Genomic DNA, 22,869 nt, shown 5'->3' on the forward strand with positions numbered 1-22,869 from the left:
TCTCTGACTGCTTCCTGCTGAACAGGGGCGGAGAAGGGAGTGAGGGCTTGAGGACCGGGAGGAAAGGGTTGATAGGACTCCCCACAGTAAGACGAGTAGATGTGGACTTCTTCAGGTTGGAAATCAATGAAGGTTCCCTGTAACCATAGATCGAGGACTTGTTGATTCCAATGGTGCCAAGAGAATATGGGTGTCAGGAGCCAGGCATCTGCAGCCATTGTTTCCAGGAACAGTTTCCAGTGGAGAGAGGGGTCCATCTCAGCATGTGGTGAGGAGGTTACGAGAGGGTGAGGGATCTTCTGTGGCCAGAAGCTGGTAGTTCCTGAGTAAAAGCTGGTTGACAGTTTGATTAGAGATTTTTCCGACTTGGGATTTCATGAACTTTATTATACAGGGAAAGAAGAGACAGGCGAGAAGAATGATTATTATGGGGCTTGCAATGGGCCAGAGCCAGGTGAGGAGGGGGTTTGTTAGTATTGAAGAGAATGGGTTGGAATTGGAAGCAGAGTGGAGGCTGGAGGCAAGGTTGGTGAGTCTGGTGATGTCAGTTTCCACAATGCCGGATTCGTTGATGTAATAGCAGCACTCTTCCCGGAGGAAGACGCAGGTGCCGCCCTTCGTGGCTGTAAGCAGATCTAGGGCCTGCCGGTTTTGAAGGGTGACTTTAGCTAGCGAAGTGACCTGTCTTTGGAGAGAGGCTAGGGAATCGGCAGTGGATGTCAGGGCTCCCTCAAGTTTGGCGTTGAGATCTTTAATTGCCCACAGAGAGTGACCCAAGGCTTCTCCCGAAAACCCTGCCCCAATGGCTGAGGTGGTTAAAGAGATACCGACCATGATGGGAAGGAAAGCAGCCCGTTTTGTGCGCAAGGGCAAGGGAGGTTGGAGTTCAAGAAATTCTGCCATGCTGTAAAGTGTAAGCTGTGGGATTAGGGTGACGAGAATGCAGGGTGTATCGGAGTTGGGAGGCAGTGAGTTGAAAAGACTGCCATTACACCAAAAGAAGTGTCCCGGTTGCGTGAAAGTCTTAGAGCCGGAGGTAGGGGTGTAGATAGAGAGGCAGTGAAGTGCGCTGGAGGGGGGTGGAGTCGGGCCTACACAGTGGTGGATGGTGGGATTATCTGCGTATTCTGGTTCCCATAGGGGTATGTCTGCCAGGGGGCAGAGGGGTTGTCCTTCTGCATGGAAGGAGTAGTTGGAAATATTAAGGGGCACGGCGGCCAGCAGTGGGCGCTGTAGTGATGCGCACAAGAAACAATTGGCGGTGTTGAGGGTGTGGTTGAGAAAGACGGTGGTGTCCTGAATGAGCTGTAACCAAGAGTAGGAGGAATAAGAAGATGAAGAGGCGCCGTCAAGAGTTTGGATAATGACTTTTTCGGAATGTCCGATATCTGATGCAACTTGAGAGATCTGGGAGCGAGAGGGAACATACTCTCGAGAGATATGAAGGGTACCGTGGGGGGTCGAGGACCCCTTGTAGTAAACTGAGGCTGTTACTCCAGCAGCCCATCGAGAGTCCCAGGGATGTGGGATTGATAAGGAGAATGAGCCGTTGGGATATTTCATGAAGCGGTTGGAGGAGTAATACTGTGGGTACTGGAAGTCACTCATGTAGTGAATGGCGCAAGACCAGTAGGGGCATCCCCCGTAGGTGTCTGGCCATCACCTGCAATAGGCTTGTCTTTGGTCATAGAGGAAGCAGAGGTAGGGAGAATAAGGGTAGCTGCTAGTGAACACTTCGGTGGAGGGAGGAAGGTGGAGGTATAAAGGCTCAGAGCAGCCTTTCAGAGGGCAGTCTGATGTGGCAATGAGGGCAGTAACCATTGTTTTATGCTGTGTGTAAGTTTGTCTGACTTTGAATTGCCATACAAAGGAGGCTGGGGTGGTGGGGAAGACAATAGGAATGAGGAAAAAAAGCGAGAGAGCAGTAAAGGAGGAAAAAGTCATGATTTGGGTATGGATGGCAAAGGGGGTGAACGGGAGATGCGGAGTTTCAAGGGATCAGAGGGATGAGGCGTGGTAGAGTAGACAGCATCTTGGGCTGTATCCGAAGGACTCTGGATTGTGACTGATGGGTCTTGGGTGTCCAGAGAAGGTGGGTCCTGGGTATTTGGTTTCAACCTGGAGATATGAATCCAAGGGGTGACAGAGTTATCAGGCAGTAAGAGCTTGGCGGCTGAGGGGGTGCAGAGAATAACTGGGTGTGGACCCTCCCATTTTGGGGTGAGAGAGGGCCGATCCTCTGGCAGCTTATAAAACACTAGTTGGCTGGGCTGTAAGGCAGGAGGATTTTGGGAGGCGGATGGATCCGGGAGGAGCCAATCCTGATATTTCCACAATTCAGTGCGGAGGAGAGAGAGTAGCGGAAGGGCCATATTGGGAGGAATTGGTCCTTTGTGGGAAGGGAGCCCTGGGGGTAGAATTGGGCGGCCGTACATGATCTCAAAGGGCGACAAGAAGGAGGGTTTCTTTGGGAGGGCCCGAATGCGGAGTAGAGCTAAGGGAAGTAAGCGAACCCAGTCAAGGTGTAGTTCTAGAGATAGTTTGGTCAGGATGTCTTTTAGAGTCCTATTGGTTCTTTCTACTTTTCCCGAAGCCTGTGGTCGATAAGGACAATGTAAATGCCAGGGGAGCGAGAGCAACTTGGAGAGGTTCTGGATAATTTGGGCAGTGAACTCAGGGCCGTTATCTAATTGGAGGGAAGTGGGCATCCCGAACCTAGGAAAGATCTGGATGAGGAGGATAGAGGCAACCACGGACGCTCGTTTGTTAGTGGTGGGGAAAGCTTCGACCCATCCAGAAAATGTATCTAGTAACACGAGTAGGTATCTGGTACGCCGTAAGGGGGGCATGTTAGTGAAGTCTATTTGCCAATCTGAGGCGGGGACATTGTGCCTTGCTTGATGAGCCGGGAAGGGTCGGGCTTTGAGGGGGGTATTAGGGTTAGTGCGTTGGCAGATGGTGCACTTGCAGGTGATTTGGTCAAGTAGGGTTTTATCTTCAGGAGAGAAAGGAAAAAAGGATTGTAAAAAATGGATCAAGGATTGGGGGCTGGGATGGAACAGATCATCTAAGAAGCAGAAGAGAGACTCTTTGTCCTGGGAACAGAGGGTGTCTTGTGATAAGGCTAAAACCGCAAGGGCGGATGGATTGTTGTCTGGTGTGTCTTCTGATAGGGCAACTGACCAGGCTACTCTGTCGGCTTTGTTGTTACCTCTTGCAATGGGGGAGTCATCCTTTTGACGTGATTTGCAGTGGACTATGCCTAGTCGGTGTGGGAGTTGTGAAGCCACTAGAAGTTTAGTAATTAAGGCTGAATTAGTGATGGAATTCCCTTTTGTGGTGAGGAGGCCTCGTTCTTTCCATACTGCCGCGTGGGACAAGAGAATGTGGAATATGTACTTGGAGTCAGTGTACAGTGTGAGAGACGTGTCCCGGGCCAGAGTGCAAGCTCTGGTGGCTGCAATGAGTTCGGCCTGCTGATTGGTTCTACCAGGGGGTAGGGCTCGTGCTTCAATGACGTCTTCAGGGGACACTACTGCATATCCTGAGTAGCGGATGCCCTCATGTTTAAAGGAAGACCCATCCGTAAACCAGATGAGGTCGGAGTGTGAGAGGGCTCCTTCGGAGATCGTGGAGTGGCACGGAAGGAAGCTGTGAAGGGCTTCCGGGCAATCATGCGAGGGAGTGTGAGGAGAGTCGGGCAGAGGAAGAAGAGCGGCCGGATTCAGGGGCGGGCAGGGGAGGAAAGAAATGTCTGGATTTTGGAGGAAAGAGGACAGTAAGGTCAGGAGTCTGGAGGGAGGGAGAGTCTGTAAACTTTTGTAGGTTAAGAGATCTTTTAGGTGATGTGGGGACAGAATGGTAAGGGGCACCCCAAATGTTAGTTTATGAGCTTCTTTCTGCAAGAGCTGTCCAGTGGCTAATGCCCCTAGGCAGGGGGCCCATCCCCGAACTGTGGGGTCTAATTGCTTGGAGAGATAAGCTACTGGGGCAAAGGATGGGCCATAATATTGGCCTAGGACTCCTAGAGCTTGACTGGACCTCTCATGAATGTATAATGAGAAGGGCTTCGACAAATCAGGGAGATGGAGAGCTGGGGCTTCCACAAGGGCTTGACAGAGCTTAATGAAGGAGTGTCGGGGTGAGGATGATAATGGTTCTTCAGGGGGGCCCTTGCTGAGGTCGTATAGGGGTCTTGCCAACAGGGAGAAGTTAGGGATCCACGCTCTAAGTTACCCAGCCAGGCCCAGAAAGGAAAGGATTTCTGTCTTGGTTTTGGGAACGGGCAGGTCAGAGAGGAGTCGTTTTCTGTCTAAGGTAATGGACTTTCTTTGTTGAGACAGAAGGAATCCGAGGTAAGTGACAGAAGGGGAAGAGATTTGAGCTTTGACAGGGGATACTCGGTAACCTCTAGAAGCTAGTAGGTTAAGTAGGGAGGCAGTGTCAAGTTGACATTGTTCCCACGAGGGGCTGCAGAGTAGAAGATCATCTACGTATTGTAATAAGGTGGACTTGGAGTGATCATGATGAAACTGTTTGAGGTCCTGAGCTAGGACCTGTCAAAAAATATGGGGACTATCTCGGAAGCCTTCTGGCAAAACTGTCCAAGTGAGTTGTTCAGAATGTCTTGTGTATGGGTCCGTCCAGGTGAAGGCGAAAAAATCTTGAGAGGAGGGGTCCAGAGGGATAGAAAAAAGTGCATCCTTGAGATCTAGGACTGAGAAGTGGGATGCTGAGGCAGGAATCTGCGATAAAAGGGTGTATGGATTTGGAACTAAGGGATGGATAGGGACAACAGCCATGTTGATGAGGCGAAGGTCTTGGACAAGGCGGAAAGATCCGTTGGTTTTTTTAACAGCTAATATGGGAGTATTAAATGGGGAGTGAGTGGGTCTGAGGTAATGTTTGTTTAAGAGATCTTGAATGATGGGTTGGAGGCCTATGAGGGCTGAAGTGGTTAGGGGGTATTGGGCCTGACAGATATACTGAGAGGGGTCACGTAATTTGATAGAGGCAGGAGGACATAGAGCCACGGAGGGGCTTGAGATGTCTCAAACTCTGGGATTTACAGGGTGTATGAGGGCGGAACCGGAGCTTTCATTGGGTAGAGGGGGGTCGTCGGCTATGAGGGCCATCAGAAAGGGAGTACTGGGGGCTGTGGGAGTGGATATAGTTATGGAAACGTGAAGGAGAGAAAGGATGTCCCTAGTAAAGGGATGGGACACTGGGGCATAACCAGGAAGGAGTGGGAGAAAGGTATGGGATTGTCTTGGGTTGTGCATAAAAGGAGGGAAAATCTGTTTACCTCCTACCCCGACTATAGGAGTAATGGCAGGCATGGTAGGGCCCCGGTATTATCGCAAGACTGAGAAGGCTCCTGTATCTAAGAGGAAGGACATGGGGTGACCGTCTACTATTAAAGTAACCCTGGGCTCCTGTTTGGTGATGGAAATGGTCAGGCGAGAAGCCCCTGGGCCCTGTCAATCTTCCTCTGCCAGCCCCACTACGGCGGGCTTAGGATGGGGGTTGTTCGTCCAGCCTCCCCTTCGGGTGGTTGGGCAATCAGACCCCCAGTGGCCCTTTTTGTGGCATCTGGGGCATGGGGTGGTAGGAGATCTGAGGAAGGGGCACGCCCTTGACCAATGTCCCTCTTTTCCACACTTGAAACAAGCTCCTGGGGGGTGGGGGGCTTGTTTGTAGAGGGGCGCCCAGGTTGTGGTTTTATCAACTGGGCCAACATCTGTAAATTGGCCTGATCAGCCTTTTGTTTACGGCGTTCTTTCTCCTCCTCCCAGTTATGGAAGACTTTAAAGGCCACTGTTAGGATCTCAGTCTGTGGGGTAGTGGGGCCCTGTTCTAACTTTTTGAGTTTAGCTTTAATGTCGGGGTAGCTTTGAGCTAGGTAGTATGTCATAAGGACCTGTCTTCCTTCAGGTGGTTCTGGGTCCGGCTGGTATACTGTAATAGGGCTTGAGTGAGTCTGTCTAAGAACTCGGAGGGGGTTTCGTCTCTCTTTTGAATTATGTCTTGAAGCTTTTGAAAATTGACTACTTTATGAGCTGCCTTTTTCAGACCTGCTATTAAGCAGGAGGCAAAAATATCTCGAGAGTGGCGACCCATGGCGGTGTTATAATCCCAGTGTGGGTCTTGTTTGGGGACAGCAGTGGGGCCAGGGGAATAGGTGGGGTCAGTCCTGTGGGTTTCGGTAGCGTGCGTTTGGGCGAAGTCCCAAGCTCGTCTACGCTCTTCAGGGAGGAGAGTATTGGCCAGGAGCATGAAAATGTCATGATGCGTGAGGCTGTAAGACTGGAGGGTCCATTGAAACTCCCTGATGTATGTCGTGGGATCAGTGGAAAAGGAACTTAGGCCTTTCTCTAGTTGGGCTAAATCTCCTAAGGAGAAAGGGACGTGAACGCGCACGATGCCTTCGGATCCTGCTACTTCCCGGAGGGGGGGTGATAATTTTGGGAGGCCCTCGGGACTGGGTCTGAGGGGGACTGAAGGGTTCTGGCTCAGTCTGTGGGGGGGAAACAGGTGATGGGGGCAAAGATGCGATAATTTTGGGAGGCCCTCGGGACCGAGTCTGAGGGGGCAAAGGCGGAGGAGGCTCTTGGGACCTAGTTAGAGAGGGGCTGAAAGGCTCAAGCTCGATCTGCCGGAGGGGGGAAGGTCAGGGGGATGGAGGCAGAGGGGGTGAGGTGGGGGAGATGGTGGTGGAGGGAGGAGAGGAGGGGGAAGGGAGAGGACACGGGAGGCTTCTGCAGGGGTGGAGGCAGCAGCAGAGGCGGTGGTAGAGGAAGGGGAGGGGCTGTTGTAGGAGAGGAAGGGGAAGGGAGAGGACGGGAGGCTTCTGTGGGGGAGGAGGCAGCAGTGGTGGTGGAGGGCGGAGGGTTTGTAGGAGGGGGAGGGGCCGAAGGGGGAAGCCTGTATGGCGGAGGTTTGTCAGCTGGGTCAAAGGTAATTGAAGAGGGACTGGGAGTGTGGGGAGGGAAGGGAGACGGCTTGCAGGCCAGGAGAACCTGGGGCGGGGAGCAGGTGGTGCAGAGGCTGGGATTTTGAGCTAGGAGGTGAAAAACTTCGATATAGGGAATCTCCTTCCATTTTTTCAGGCGCTGGCAGTAGTTAAAGAGATTGCAAGTGATGTTAGGATCAAGAGTTCCCCCTGCGGGCCATTGGTTGTTATCGTCTAGGGGGTATGTCGTACAATCTTGGGAGCAGTATTTATGGAGAAGTTTTGGTTTTATATCAGGCGTCAGGGAGAGGGTAGCCAGATGCTTAAGCAGGCATTCAAGAGGTGAACTTTCAGGGAGGGATGAGGAGGCTCCCATGGCTGAAGGACTGAGAAGGAGACAAACAGGGGAAGACGAACGGAGATCCTCGGACTGGGAACAGATCGCAAGGAGACAAAGGGTGTCCCCGATGATCCTTGGTGGTCTGCGGAAACTCGTATACGAGTCGGAGTTTCTTAGGAAGTGTGGGTCGTCACCCAGACTTCCTTAAGAAGGCAGACTGCTGGAGTCATGAGGTACGTAGCACTAGGAATTTTCGGCGGACAGAACGGATTTCGGCAGACAGAACAGAATGGAAGGACGAAGGGGGAAAAGGGAGCGTTCTCATCCACAAAGAGTCACCTCGTGTATGGCTGTTGGAGGGGGGCCTGAGGGTCTGCCGCAGCCGTGAAGGCCTGAGGCAGGGATTTATGGCTGTTGGAGGGGGGGCCTGAGGGTCTGCTGCAGCCGTGAAGGCCAGAGGTGGCGATTTATGGCTGTTGGAGGGGGGCCTGAGGGTCTGCCGCAGCCATGAAGGCCGGAGGCAGCGATTTATGGCTTTTGGAGGAGGGGCCTGAGGGTCCACCGCAGCCGTGAAGGCCTGAGGCGGGGAGAGTTCCCTCCTCGTCCCTGAGCATCAGGGCCTTGCCGGACGATCACGGTCAATGGCACTGTGATAGCTCGGGGAAGAGTGGCCCACTCCGGGGGAAAACTTACCTAAAGGCCAGAGAGGAGTGGTGAGTGTGATGAGCCAGCGCTGGAAAAAGAGGACGAGGGCAAGCTGCTGCTGGTGTCGGGGGGAAGATGGGGCCCAGTTGGGGTGTCCCGTCTCCCGGGTTTTGGCACCAATGAAAGGAAAGGAGCGACACACAGCAGCAATTCACCGGAGAATTCCGCATTATTAGGGAAAGGTGCTGGGTTATATAGGAAGGGGCATGGCGTGATTGTGGTGTTACTTCTATGGGACTGGTGGCTATTGGCTAGGTGCTGGGATTGGGAGGGGGGAGAGAGGTGATTGGGCTTTAGGTGGCGCCGGCGGGAACCGAGGACCCCACCCCCCTCGAAGAGAAGCCGGAAGTTCGCCATCTTACTGGTGAGGGCCCTTCACGTTTGGACAGTAGAGAGAGTCCCGAATCTTGGAAGTCTTTGGAGGCCGGGGTACGTGCTTTGGATTTTGTGTGGTTAGAGGGTTTTACACAGGGTTGCGATATGTTTCCGTTTACTTGAAGCCATCATTGTGGCTGCTCTGGCGAGTGGACTATTCCGGAATGGAGTAATAAAGCAGGGCTGCCAAACGGGCGGCGGGAGTCATCCAGGAGCCGTGCCCGTGATGGAGCGGAAGGGGGCTGAGGCCGAGAGGGGCCCGGGGCCTGTGATGTTACACAGACGGGCCCTGCTCGTGGTCCTGGAGGTCATGCTGGGTAGCAGGACAGTGAGCCAGGCGTTAAATCACCAGTGAAGGAAGAGTCAGCTGGGAACCAGAGAAGGTGGCAGCAGGTGGTGGAGCCTGGTGCGTGAACATCAGAGGAACTGGGACTGGGATTTGGGGAGGCAGAGGAGGAAGAAATGGTTTGGAATGAGCAGCGACAAGCAGAAGATACAACCTCCAGGTCCTGAGTTGGGGGGCTGGGAAAGGAAAAACAGCCTTGAGAGGCCTGCAGAAGCAGCAGCCTGGGGAAATAGCCAGGTTTCCATTAGGGTAAGAAACCGAGGAGACTGTGGAAGAAATTAAGGAATAAGGAAAATAAATATAATCTAATAGATTCCCTAGGAAATTAGAGTCTAGGGAACTTGCTGGGATTTCTACAAGGCATAATAAAAAGGGTGGGGGTGGGTTTGCTCAGTTGGGTCCAGTCAGTGGAATGCATTGCAGAAATGGGATAAAGTTTCAGGTGAAATTACCTGGAGAGTGTGGGTAACAACGGACTGAATAGTATGGGGCCCGTGGGCATTTTACGATTCCTGCAGCGCCATTTGGAATGGTAGCGATGGGTCGTGTGATCAGTGAGTGAAATCTGAGGATTACTCTCGGCTACTGCTTCAAGATCTGTAGGGGTTTCTTCTCTCTGATGCCAGTAATATGGCTGGAATTTTCCTACGAATCAACCTCAAAAGTTTGTATCTGTAAAAGTTTGTAAATGGGATTTCAAGAAGGCTTACAGTCCGGGATTAATTTAAACCTTTCTTGAAGCATAACTACATTGCAAATTGGTGGTTAGAACTTCATTTATCTCTCAACTTGGACTATTTCTGTTGTCTCCTCACCCCTTCTCCCATCCCTTACCCCTTATGTATAAAAATCTAGCCACAGATTCTCTGAAATTAGTTGGCATTTCAGGCTTCAGGGATGGGATTTAGACAAATCACTGTAAACAGTTCTAGGTTCTAGTCTGTTCTTTGTGGCCCTACTAATGGTATTTTTATAGTAAACTTCTAACTGATCCATTTTAATCCTGGACAGTAGAGGGAAGCCTGGACTGGGTGAAGCATCAAGTTGCAAATCACAAGTTATACCAGTATAAGAGAGTCAAAATACACGATATATATGGAAATAAATGTATTACTAATGTCTTTTAAGGGGACTCAGGATTGAAAGGGAGAAAGAATTATCTTGCAGACCCGTTTAGTTTTTGTTATCTACAGCTTTTCTTCCTGGTAACTGTCTGTTTCTTCTGTAGGCATCTGTTACTTAAGAATGGAAGAGGACACAGATTTTAGACTCAGGTCTAGTTCTTTGTGTTTCATTACTGATCATGTTGGATTTCATGGCACTATAAAAAGTTCCCCGTGTGACTTTGTTGTTATTGAGATTGATGAACAGGGACAGTTAGTTAATAAGGCCACTGATGAAACTGTTTGCATGATTAGGAAAGCAGTACCTGAGCCAGATAATTTCACCAACACCAAAAAAACAAAACTAGATCTTCAGAATCTGCCCTTGGAAGAGGGAAGCAAACAGGAGGTCGGTACTTTGGCTGTGTGCTCCGACGAGGACCAAAATCGTCAGCCTGGTTTGGAAAAGGAAGATACCATCAGTGATGGAACTTCCAAAGGTGAAGAAGGAAAAGCTGATGTGTTAGACTCTTTGTTAGCAGAAAAAACTAATGATTTGCTGAATCAGTTCGCCTGTGATACAAAAGAGAAGTGGAATTCTAAAACTGAGGTAATCGGACCATCACCTGAATTCTCATTAGGCAGAATTCTTGACAAAAACCGGAGAGCTATTTTGCATAGTGCCGTTAGGCAGAAATTTCCTTTCTTAGTAACTGTAGGAAAGAGCAATGAAATTGTTGTAAAACCAAATCTTGAGTATAAAGAACTCTGTCACTTGGTATCTGAAGAAGAAGCATTCGACTTTTTTAGATATTTGGATGCCAAGAAAGAAAAGTCCACATTTACCTTTAAACCCGATACAAACAAAGAGCACAGAAAAGCTGTCCACCATTTTGTCAACAAAAAGTTTGGAAATCTTGTGGAAACCAAGTCTTTTCCTGTCCGGAATTGCAATGCGGATAATCCAAGTATGATTACAGTTAGATTTCGGGAAAAAATACACAAGCACAGGAAAAGGTCTCTTCCTGAGTTCCAGGAAAGAAAAGCCATATACACAGGTAATTTAATAAAGTATTATCTTTTTCTTGGATAAATTTAGTTAGATTGTGGGAAAGCGGAGTAAGTTCAAAGGGATTAAATAAACTTGTCCAGAAGGGTACTGGAAAAACATGGGTCTGTCTTTTTAATGGGTGATAAAACCTTTCAAATGACAGTAATTGTAAAAATTATCCTTCTTCATGTTTATAGTTAACATATTCAACACACTGACGCTGAAGCAGGTATTTTGTGTTCGGTGATTTTGTTAGAAGTAACTCTTGATTTCCTACTTTGAAACTTATTTTAATTAAAATGAAGTATTTGGAGTTCAGTAGATTGTGTTTGCCATGCTGGGGAAAGGGAAGAGAATTCCAAGGAACCCTAACAATCGAACTTCCAGGTAGGGAACCTGAAAGCGAATGGGGAGCGGCCTTCTTCGGCTCTGTCAGTCTTTCCGAGAAGAGGTTCTCAAACTTGAGCATGAATTACAGTCACCCACAGGGCTTGCTGAAACAGATTTCTGAGCCCTACTCAAGAGTTTCTGATTGAGAAGGTTTGGGGCAGGGCTTAACACGAATTCCCAGTTGATGCTTTTTCTGCTGGTCTGGGGTCCACATTGTGAATCAGTTTTATGGGATATATTCAGTGCCTAGGATGGGATGGAACTGATCACGTGTCAGTCTGCAAGTTCAGACGGCACGGTTTGATCGGCTTAAATACTACATGAAGGATGGGAAGTGTTTCAGATGGTCGTGTTTTATAAATTTATACAACAAAGCATGTAAGATCAAAGCAACCAAATTTTCACAGATATATATAGCACAGAAACAGGACTGTACTATGTAGGACCCTGGTGTAAATGAAAACAGATAGGATCTTGGAGCTAGGTCGGTTTTATTTTACATTATGACCTTAGTTCCTAAAAAGTTTTATGGACTTTTTAATATCTTTAAGAATTAGTGTTCACAAATGTAAAAATGGACAGAATACCATGGGCACAGTACTTAACAATTCATTATTTTTGGTTGTACTTTAAAAATAGGGTAGTAGAAAAGCTTAATTCACAGTGATAGTCTAAGGATTGGATGACATAATTAACGAAAATATTTACTATGTAAAAGTTATTCAGATGTTGGCATCTTCTCACCTGGAAATTTCTCTCTGGTTGTGTGACTTGCCTTTTCCACGGGAAGGCTGTTGATGTAGGCTTGACACATGAGGTATGCAATTAATGTTATCAGATAATTCTATTTTGAAGGAAAAACAAGCTTTACATGTAGGGCGGATAATCGTTGATAAGCGATTTAAACAGCAATAGATTTCATACTACTTAAATTCTAATAGTATTAATCTGAGTTAATGAACCAAAAAATTGTGAAAACTTTTTATCTATTAGTTAAAATTAGTTTTCCAAAAACTGAATGTTTGGAGGGATGTGTTAAAGGAAGGAGTTAGTGATTCACTAGAGGACAGTTGGAAGAGGCTAGAATGCCTTCAAGTCCAAGAACTAAGAAAAAGACAAAATTAAATTTTGTCTGTCCTGGATTTTGCTTAAGCCAATTTTTGTTAGAACAAAAGTATCTCATAAAAAAACCAAAACAAAAAACTCCATAATCAGTAGGCCTGTCTAAAAAATAGAACTCTTAAAAAATTCTTTTCCTTTTAATTGTTGTAAAATATACATAACTAGGGTTTACCATTTTAGCCACTTTTAAGAATACAGCTCACGAGCATTAAGTATGTTCACATTATTGTACAAACATCACCGTCATCCATCTCCAGAACTTCGTCTTCCCAAAATGAACCTGTGTCCCCATTAAACCCTGACTCCCCTTCTCCCCTCCCCGCAGCCAGCAGTGGCCACCATTCCGCTTCTCATGTCTATGAATCTGAGACTCGGGGGACCTCATGGAAATGGGGTCACACAGTGTTCGCCCTTGTGATTGGCTTACTCCATTGAGCTTTAGGTCGTCAGGATTCACCCATGTTGTACATGTGTTGGCATTTCCTTCCTTTTCAAGCCTGAGCAATGCTCTGCTGGATGTAGGTACCACATTTTGTTTATTCATCTGCCAACGGACACCCTTTGTTTCCATATAGTGTCTCTTGTGAATAATGCTGCTATGACATGGCTGTAAACATATCTCTTCAAGTGCCTGTTTTCAGTTCTTTTGGGTATATTCCCAGAAGTGGAATTGCTGGGTTACATGGTGATTCTGTGTTTAGTTTTTTGAGGCAGTGCTGCACTGTTTTTTAAAAGTTCTACAAGTTTATCTAGGATGCTTTTTTGAAGAAGGAATTATATGAAAGATTTGAACATCCAATGAAATTTTCATTTTAGGTATTGCATTTCCCAGCTTTAGAGGTTTCATTTGGTTCTTTCTTAGGTCTTCAATTTCTTACTGTAATCATCTTTTCCTATAATCTCTGAGCCTGTTTTTAATAGGTATATAAAAATATTTGCTAATGCCTTGCTATTAGTTCTCAATCTGTTTCTATTGACTGACTTAGTTGGGTTATGGGTCATACTTTCCTGCTTCTTTGCCTGTCTAGTAATTTTTTTAAGTCAAATATTTTGTTAGTGTTTGTATTTTATTGTCTTAAAGAGCGTTGCACTTTGCTTTAGCAGGTAGGAAGTAATTTGCAGATCCATTTGAGGTCTAAGGTAGGCTTTACTCTAGATGTATAGAGTTATATATAGCTGTACAGTTGTAGCGTGACCCTCTGTGGTTCCTACTGAGTGTCCTTGCTTTTTAATTATGTCTGTCCTCCCTGGCTGCTCCCCTGCCTTGTGTGATCTCTGACAGGTTGCAAATGTCTGGTATTTCGTTGTCCAGCCTCGTGGAGTGTGGCCCCCAGTGATCCTTAACTGCTGGTATTCATGCCCTTACGTACTTTCCAGCTACACTGAACCAGGGCCAGGCTGTCTTACTCAGAATATGGCAGAAGTGACAGTGCGTGGCTTCTGAGCTAGGTCACAAGAGGCAGTTCATATCACTCACTGACAGAAGCAAGCCTCTGCCTTGAAAACAATCAGGAAGCCCTGTGGAGAGAGACTGAGGCTCCCCACCTCACCACTGATGAGAGGGGGCCACCCTGAAAGTGGGTCCTCGAGCTTCGGCTGATGGTCAACTACAGCTTCACGGTGGAACTCAAGCCAGAACTGTCCCACTGCAGAAATCCTGGCCCACAGAAACTCTGGGATAGGGCGCCAGTCTTCTCAGGCTGCTGCACACCAGGTGACTCTGGCAACAGAAATTAATTCACTCATCACTGTGGAGACTGGATCCCGCTTCAAGGAGCCAGCAGGTGTGGTGTGTGGTGAGGACTCGGCTCGGGTAGCGCACAGCTGCCTCCATGCTGTGAGCCCACATATGCAGCATGTGGAGGCTGAGGAGGCTCTCTGGTGTCTCCTCTTATGAGGGCACTAATCCTGTCACATCAGGGCCCCACCCCATGACCTCATTTAATTCTAATTACGTCCCTATGAGGCCCCGTCTCCAAATACAGCCACACTGGCTTAGTGCTTTGATGTACGCATTGGCGGGGAGGGGTAGTAACTACAGAGTTCAGTCCATAACAATTGGTGAGTGAATGATTACTATTGCTTTGTGTTTCTAAGACTTGGATGATTTATTGGGTTACATTTGATAAGTAATAGTTTGGACCCAGAAATGGGTTGCTGCTCTAATGGAAGTTTAACACCTGTGGGAATGATATCTTTGGAACTTGCTGGCCAGCATAAATTTGAAGGCATCTAAGGCAGCTGTCTGGAGAGTTCAAAGGAAAGTAAAGGAAATGTTCTTAGAACCTGAAAGAAAAGGGTCCTTGTTGTGGCAGCAGAAAGTTGAGCGACACTGTTGCTAAAATGAAAAGTAGAAAATGCATCTGAAGAAGAGGTGCTCTGACCAAAGATTTGCAGGCAGTGCTGGAAGTGCCACCTGGCTTCTTTTTACTGCTTACAGTACAATTCTAAGGGAGAAACTTCCAGACATAAAGAAGCCTAGACTTTCTGGGTTCAAAGCTAATTTTTTAAAAGATTCCCAGTTTGTCCAGATTGCACATGATGTTTAAATGAAGAAGTGGCTTCTAGACAAAGAAAAAATCATGGCAAGGTCAGCACAAAATGTTCTAACAAATCTACAGTGTGACTAAAAAATCCTTCTGTTAAAATTTTAGAAAGATTAATAGCAGTGTCTCCGAGAATGGTTCAGACAGACAAAAGGCCCTCTGGAGGCTTGAAGAGCATGGATTTCCCCCAGCCCCTCAGTAGAAGCCCTAAGTAGAAAAGGTCTTAAGAAAATTTGAGTGTATCTTTGTCTCATAGAGTGAGCCCACGAAGACCCACACAGTTTCTGAAAGGATCAAATACAGTACAAAATAAAAAGACTTTTGGACCTTAGAACTTTTAAAGGTAGGAATTAGCTGAGCGTGGTGCTCTGCTGTAAACAGGGCTATGTTTTATGGAAAAGGAGGTTTTACGCAACTAGTTCTTAGTTTTTGCTTAGAACAGAGACCCAGAGGCAGACGCTGGAGACAGCAGTTATTCCCAGTTACTGGTAGGACTGAAAATTCATACAAAAGAATAACCAGTATATACTGGCTGGATTCAAAATTGCTGTGTTTCAGTAACTTCTAGGTATTTCAATTTTTCCTCAGTTTGAACAGAGTCTGCAGTGCTTGTCTAGTGTTTATTTCAGCATCATAAGGTGTGTGAGAAGCAGATCTGTCTTCATGCCACAGTCCTTAATAGCCTTCATATTGAGAGAAATGATGTTTGAGGATTCTAATTTGAGATGTGCTCAGGGAGCCTTGTCTACATCTGGACCTGATTTAGAAGACAAAAATGCTAGGATTTGACCTGATGTTTTAATGGGATGATTCTTTGGGGCCTTGGGAGGGAATGAATACATTTTGAATGGGGTGGAACGCTAAGTATTAGAGCAGAAGGTGGATGGTGGTTCTCAACATCCAGAGAGATTCTCCATGATCATCTTCTCCTGGCATTCAGAGTGGCCTCTGTGACCAATAGAATATGGCAGAAGGGACGGTGTGTGACTTCTAACGCTAGGTCATAAAGCATATTGCACTTTTTGCCCATGTTCCTTGAAATGTTACTCTGGTAAGCCAGCTGTCCCACTGGGAGGATATCAGGCAGCCCTTTGGAGAGGAACTGAGGTCGCAGCCAACAGTCTGCACCAGCTTGCCGGCCATGTGAGGCCCCTCGGAAATGGATCCTCCAGCTCCTGTCAGGACTTTGACAACTTGGAACAACTGTAGCCCCAGCGACACCTAACTGCATCCCCATGAGAGGGTCTGAGCTAGAAGCACCAACTCAAGGTTCACTTGCCTTCCTGGCCCACTGACTGTGAGAAATGAGTATTGTAAGACATCTAGGTTTGGGGTGACTAGTTACACAACATTAGATCAATAATAATACATCGCAGTTAATGCTTGGCATGTGCAGATAACTAATTGGCCACAAACTCAAGGATCGCCAATGCCAATTTCTGGAACTCTCTCTGCATAGCTTCCTCCTGCAAGGTATTGTGCCCAGCAGCCTTCCTGACCGCCACCCCCACACTCCTAACGCAGCGAGGTCACTGCTCTCCCTGTGTTTCTCCTCCCGGGCGGGTCTGGAATGCAGCTCTCCACGGGGAACCGCCATGTTTCAGGAATCACGTCGTGCCTTCTCCTTTCCCTCTGGGTCCTCACGTCTGTGCTGCCTCGTTGCCAGTTTCTAAACAGGTGTTTCTTATGTTTTGTCTAGTTTTCTACTTGTTTACAGTGGGAGGTCAAGTCTGGTGCCAATTATTCCAGCATGATTAGAAGTCTCTAAAATAGATTTTAAAATTTAGCATAGTTGATTTTCTTTTTAAATACTTCAGTTATTCCAAGTAACTAAGATAATGTTATGTCTTATAAGTTAAATTTATAAATTTGGTGACCTTTACATTTTCCTATACAGTCCCATATTATTTACTAAATTATGAGATTTCAGTGTAAGAAGACAAATTTAAATCTATTAGACATTTTTAATTAGAATTACCAAGTCTCATTCTCTTAAATATTCCAAGTACTTAAGATACATTCATTAACACAAATACTAAAATCATGGATTTGATTCTCTTAAATATTTCTGTTCTAAATTCTAAATATCAGGCATGAAAAATGCTGATGCACTAAGGCTAATCAACAACAAACTGATAAAATTGCAAATAGTTTGGAGGTTCCTTCTTGATGGATGAACTTGCTTAATGGCCAGTGAGTGACATGCCCAGATCGTCAGGAGTAAATCTGACACATTGAATCCTAGTTATCAAACACATGAACTGTAAGGTTTGGTGTCTTGGCCTTCGTTATGTAGTACACTTTGCACCTTCTACACCGGCTGCTACAATACTTGATTGAACCTTTTATTTCTCATAAGATATTTTAGTGATTTTTGTCTAGTTTCACAGATTTGATATACTTGAAGGACTACTCTAGTTTTTCACATTATTCCTAATTAGCTTTAAACTTTTTGGTTCTTGGACACCTGAAAGGGTATAGCTCTAGTAAATTATGTGTGGACCCCCAAACAGCTTTTGTTTATGTGATTATTATCTATTAATAAATTTTAAAATATAAAGTCATTTAAAATGATAAATCTATTGCTATTCACATGCCAATATTTTAAGTGAAAGCCCACTTTTTCAACTAAAAACTAGTGAAAGGAATAACATTGTTTTACAGTTCTGCAAATATTTCTGGTATCTGACATCATAGAAGAAAGCTGGATCCTCATATCTGCCCCTGCCTTCAATTGTTGACATTTCCTGTTTTGATTGAAGCAGGTGAACAGAATTGAGCCTTGCATGCTTATGGAGTTAGAAAAAGGAGAACATTATAGACCCCCTAAAACGGTAGGATCCCATACATCTTACAGATACTAAAATATTTGACATTTCGATCTTACTGCTCTTGTCGTCTGCCGTACTTCTGTCCATTCCTCAAGCCCCAGCGACAGGACGGACGTCCTGACAGTCTTTTCTAAGACCGAAGTCTCCCGAAGCAGGAATCCTTTGTTTTATTGACCTTCATAGCCTCAGTCTTGCACATGTGCTGAATCATTTTATTTAAACTCTCTAATGAAGCCTATCGGACAGTAGCTGAAATATTTTGAGGTCATGATTTTTTTACATTTTAAGTGTGGGCTTTTTATTTCATTTTCTTTGAAACAACCGACAGAAACAGCTGCCTTGGAACAAGGGGCTTATAATCAAATCCATCTGGTCAAGATACCTGAAAGTATAAAGAACAAGTTGTGATTTAGTACACAGAAATAACTTACGATTCTCTTCTTCCTTCTACTTCAGTCCTTGAGTAAAAGTATCATTTGTAGAATAGTACATTAATCACTGCTGTGGTAGAAAACATGGAGAATTCTAGGATGCTGTATGATAGTACAGAAAATGATGACCATCGTAGTAAGAATATTTGGAAAATAATGGACAGCACTTAAATATTCTTCAGGAACATGGTTGGTTGTTTACACTTTAAAAATTCTCAAACATGTAAGTAAAAATACAAATATATTTTTCCTTGTAAAAATGAAAACATTGAAAATATACAGCATTGCATTGTAGATTTTTAACTTTCACTTGATACACATTACATATATTTTTGAAACTTGCCTTCATGCTTTTAGAGATTATTTATATAGAGATATAACGAACGTGTAGATCTTCCCCATTCTTTTAAACAAACACATGATACTCTATAAAGCGTGGATGTAAGTTACCAGCTCTTGTTCAGCTGTTTCATACATTCATAAGTAGGTAGTCACATCTCACACCTTCTACTTCCTGAGTCATGTTTATGATTAATGTTCATTTTTCTTAGAATGCTGTTCAGAGGCCCTTGAGGCTGCTGATGACGATTACAACAGTTGAACAAACCTAAACTCTTCTGCAGGAAACCCACATTTGCTTTTTGTGATCTGAGGGGAGAGGGCAGTGCTCTGAAGTATCATGAATGGAAACGCAGTGCACTCGGGTGCTGGCATTTTGTGCTGTCTGTGCGGTCGAGCAGATAGGCCCACATACTGGGAGGCTCCCGTGGTAGTTACTGGGCTTGTTCCTGCTCCCCACCACCTGTCTCACTCCAGCTCTCTCGTCTGTAGATGTTTTAAGCACTTAGCACAACAAAGCACTATTTTATTACTGGTTTGCTGGCCTGGAACTCCTGGTCTGCAGAGGTGGACGGAGAAGTTATGTGTAAGACGTGGTGTTGTGTCATGATACAGATACTGACAACCTGTGAGACACGCAAGATGAAGTAACAACTCCTTGTGTTCATTTAGTCATTCAACTAATGCTTGCTTGAGCATTTATGTGTTAGAATATAATGGTCGACCAAACAAACGTGGTCCCTGCTGTGGGAGCGTTCAGTCTTGGGGACGTGGAAGGAACTTGAGCGAGAACTGCTCTGTTGGATCACGAAGAATGAATAGAAATACAGCAATAAAATGGGAGGAACGTGTATTTTAGACTGGGCGGAGCGGGGACTCACGTGCCGGAGTACCAGGCTGTGGAAGGCTGTCATCCATCCAAGGACTGTGAGGTGTTCTCTGTCGAGATCATACAGGCTCTGTGAGCGCAAGTGGTACATTTGGAGGCTGAAAAGGAAGACAGGCCGGATATGAATGGCAAATTAAGGAATTTAAATTTTTTTTCCTGTGAGCCTTCAATGAGCCAGTTAGCATTTAAACAGTGACAGCCGAAATCTAAGACACTGATTTTGCATTTTGATACAAAGATACTATTTATGTAAATTAATGATTTAATTCATTATATTAGTCTGTTAGTCTGCTAAGAATGTAGTGATTGATGGTGGCCAATTTTTTTAAAATCTGGAATTTTTGTTTGTTTTCAGCCTTCACCCTACGAAAAGAAAATCTGGAAATGTTTGAAGCAGTTGGTGTTTTAGCCATCAAACTTGGTGTGATTCCTTCAGACTTTAGTTATGCAGGACTTAAAGACAAGAAAGCCATCACCTATCAATCAATGGTTGTTAGAAAAGTCACTCCAGAGAGGTACTGAAGCATTACTTTATAAGACAGAACTTCACTTTCTTATGGCAACAAATAAATAGATGTCAGATTAAAAACTCACAATAATACTAGGAGCATCTTAACATCACTGTCAGCGGTAATTAATTTATTTCAGGCTCACTGAGCAGCCCATTCTGCCTTAGTCATATATATATCTTCTGAATAGAGTTACATCTTAAATTTACATTGAAAATACAGGTAGTTTTAGAGTAGAAGCTTTGAGAAGCAGCAGATTTTAAATGATCTAAATTGTTTCTGAACATCCTGTACTGTGTTCTAATATACATTTATATTCAGGACAGTGTACTGAAAATATATATTTTTTTCTAATTACTGTAGTTTTCGTTACTCTTACATTTAAAATAAATCGTTGTTAAATAAAATGTAAAGTACTCAAATTTCATCTCCCTTCAGCTTAATCAAATTTAAAAATATTTTTATAATTATAAAAAATTAATTGTAGATGTAGAAAATAGAAAGAAATATAAAAAGGAAATTAAGCCACTAATAATTCACTCTAAAGAAATAATCGCAATAGTATTTTGATCTATTTCCTTCCAGACCGTGCCATATACACATCACACAGACATCTTAATATATATGAAAAGCATACTATATATAATTTATATTTTCTTACAAAAATAAAATTTATGTCATGAAATATTTTAAAATCAGGTCCCTTGTATAGACTAATTTATTTAACATTCTCCTAATTTTGGATATAGAAATTCATTCCAGTTTTTCACTGTAAATAATACTATAATTAATATGGTATATTTTAATCTGTGCCTTGTGGATGAGATAAACTTCAAGAAGTTGAATCATAGGGCCAAAGTTCAGCCTACTTTGATGTAATATTGATATATTAATCCTTAGTCATCAGCTGTTTAAATATCCACTATTTTCAGGTAGGTGCTTCTAAGCACTTTTAAGCTTTTATATGAGGGCCAAAAATGTACATGATTTTGCCTTTGTGATTAAGAAATGCAGTATAAGAGAGGACTTCATATGTTAGAAGGTATTTAGATGTTACAAGAAGTTTGTAACTACTAAAGACAAAAATATTATTAGTTCCTAGGAGGAGAAATTACTTTGATTTGACTTATAGGTAGGTGATTTTAATTACCCTTCAAATTATAGTAAGATTTTAGCAGATTAAAAAAATCTGAAGATGTATTTGGAAGGGCAGAAAGCCACAGAAAATACAAGTCTGAAGAAAAATGTACATTCTTACAGGATCTTCAAAGTTATGCTGAGATAATGGAAATCTATTCTTTAGACACTGTAGAAGCGATGCAGCTTTGAGCGAGGAAGCAGTCAGAGTAGAACTATAGGAAAAATCTCTGTGCTAGTGGTTTTTCTTCATAATGTTGGGGGAAGAGAGGCCGAAGGAGAAAAGGGCAAAGTCTACAGACACTTAAGATGTCGCATCACGTCAACCAAGGAGAAGTCAGAAGGCCTACGCGGACAGAGCGACAGCGCCCGGACAGTGTTTTTCAGTTCTTGAAGTAACTCTGTGAATGCAGTCCCGTAGTAGTAGGCTTTGTTGCAGATTTGATGAAATAGCATTAACTTTTGAATTCTAAAAAGAATTTGTTTCTGTGTTCTCATGTAAGTGGTTGCCTGGCAACCGTCACTCATTTAAACTTCCTATTAACTTTTAAATGTAAGAATTAACCGAGTTGATGTGATTTCTCATTTATAGGTTGAAAAATATTGAAAAAGAAATTGAGAAGAAAAGGATGAATCTGTTCAATATTCGGTCTGCTGATGATTTCCTTAGACTCGGTCAGCTTAAAGGAAACCACTTTGATATTGTCATCCGAAACTTAAGGAACCAAAAAAATGATTCTGCAAACCTGAGAGAGAGAATTTTGGAAGCAATAGAAAATGTTAAGGTAAGAAAACTCAATTTTTAAAAATGTTAAGGTAAGAAAACTCAATTTTAGAATACAGTATTACAGGAGAATCTTTAGTCCCTCTCTTTACATTGAGGAAAGAAGGGAAACTTCCTTTTCTTTGTACTTCTTATGTGCATATATAATTGTTTTTTAAATGATAATTGGGGCCATTTGGCTTATTTTTGCCTTCCTTTTAGTACCTTTTTATATTAAAAAAACAAACCTTTAATGTAACTTTAAAAAATACAATGTACAGAGGGGGAGAAAATATAAGAAGAGAGATTTTTTTTTTTACGTCTGTCAAATACAGTAGTATTTTAGGCAAAGCCTTAATTTTTTTTGAAACTTTGTTCAGTAATTCTTTTCAGAAACCTTTGGTAAATAGTTACACTACTTTTCAAAATTATGCACAGGCTTTTTTCTTTTCACTTTAATTTTGAGGTTTTTCCATTGTGTACAAATGATAAATCATAGACCTTTTATTATATCTCTCAGTAAAAATGACTTTAGGTTTTTCAGTAACACTTGCCTGGCATCTAACCATGCACATAAAACCAAAGCCTTCAGCCTGATGGTCTAGGCTGCATGTCAGCAACTCCCTGTAAAGATACAGATTAGAAATAGTTTTGGCTTTGTGGGTCTGTATTGGGTCTCTGTCGCAGCCACTCTAACTGACGTTGCGTGGAGCCGTCACAGACATTACACAAGTGAGTGAGTGTGCCTGTGTCCCAGTAAAGCTTCATGTTCAAAAATAGGTTTGGGCCCCATTTGACCTGTGGGCCATTGGTAGTTTGACAACCTCTGATCTAGACCAGTAATTCTCAACTTGACATGCTTTTAAGAAATCTCAGCCGTCAATCTCTACTCAACCAATGAAACCAGAACCTCTGGGGTAGCAGCGTGGGCAGTGTTTTGCGGGCTCCCTGGCTGGGGTCCTGTTTTGCAGCTGGCACTGCGAAGCGCTGAGCAGGTTCTGGCCACAAAGACCTTGTCACACGGTTTTATGCCTCTTCAG

General features: G+C 44.3%; 1 protein-coding gene across 7 annotated transcripts in view; it reads left to right on the forward strand.

The window, feature by feature from the left end:
- The window catches only part of PUS7L (pseudouridine synthase 7 like), a 34,955-nt gene that overhangs the window by 1,378 nt on the left and 10,708 nt on the right, over positions 1 to 22,869 (forward strand). For 2 of the 7 annotated variants that reach the window (XM_073222689.1, XM_073222688.1), the window contains exons 2-4: positions 9,947 to 10,879; positions 19,776 to 19,935; positions 21,659 to 21,851. In XM_073222689.1, coding sequence (XP_073078790.1) covers positions 9,964 to 10,879; positions 19,776 to 19,935; positions 21,659 to 21,851 — 1,269 coding nt within the window. In that variant the 5' untranslated portion in view covers positions 9,947 to 9,963. Of the gene's footprint in view, positions 1 to 7,800; positions 8,427 to 9,946; positions 10,880 to 16,585; positions 16,608 to 19,775; positions 19,936 to 21,658; positions 21,852 to 22,869 lie in introns of those variants that run through there. The other 5 variants (XM_073222692.1, XM_073222691.1, XM_037009734.2 and 2 more) reach the window with 4 other exon arrangements.

Source organism: Manis javanica, chromosome 15 (assembly GCF_040802235.1).
Source record: "Manis javanica isolate MJ-LG chromosome 15, MJ_LKY, whole genome shotgun sequence".
Classification (NCBI taxonomy): domain Eukaryota; kingdom Metazoa; phylum Chordata; class Mammalia; order Pholidota; family Manidae; genus Manis; species Manis javanica.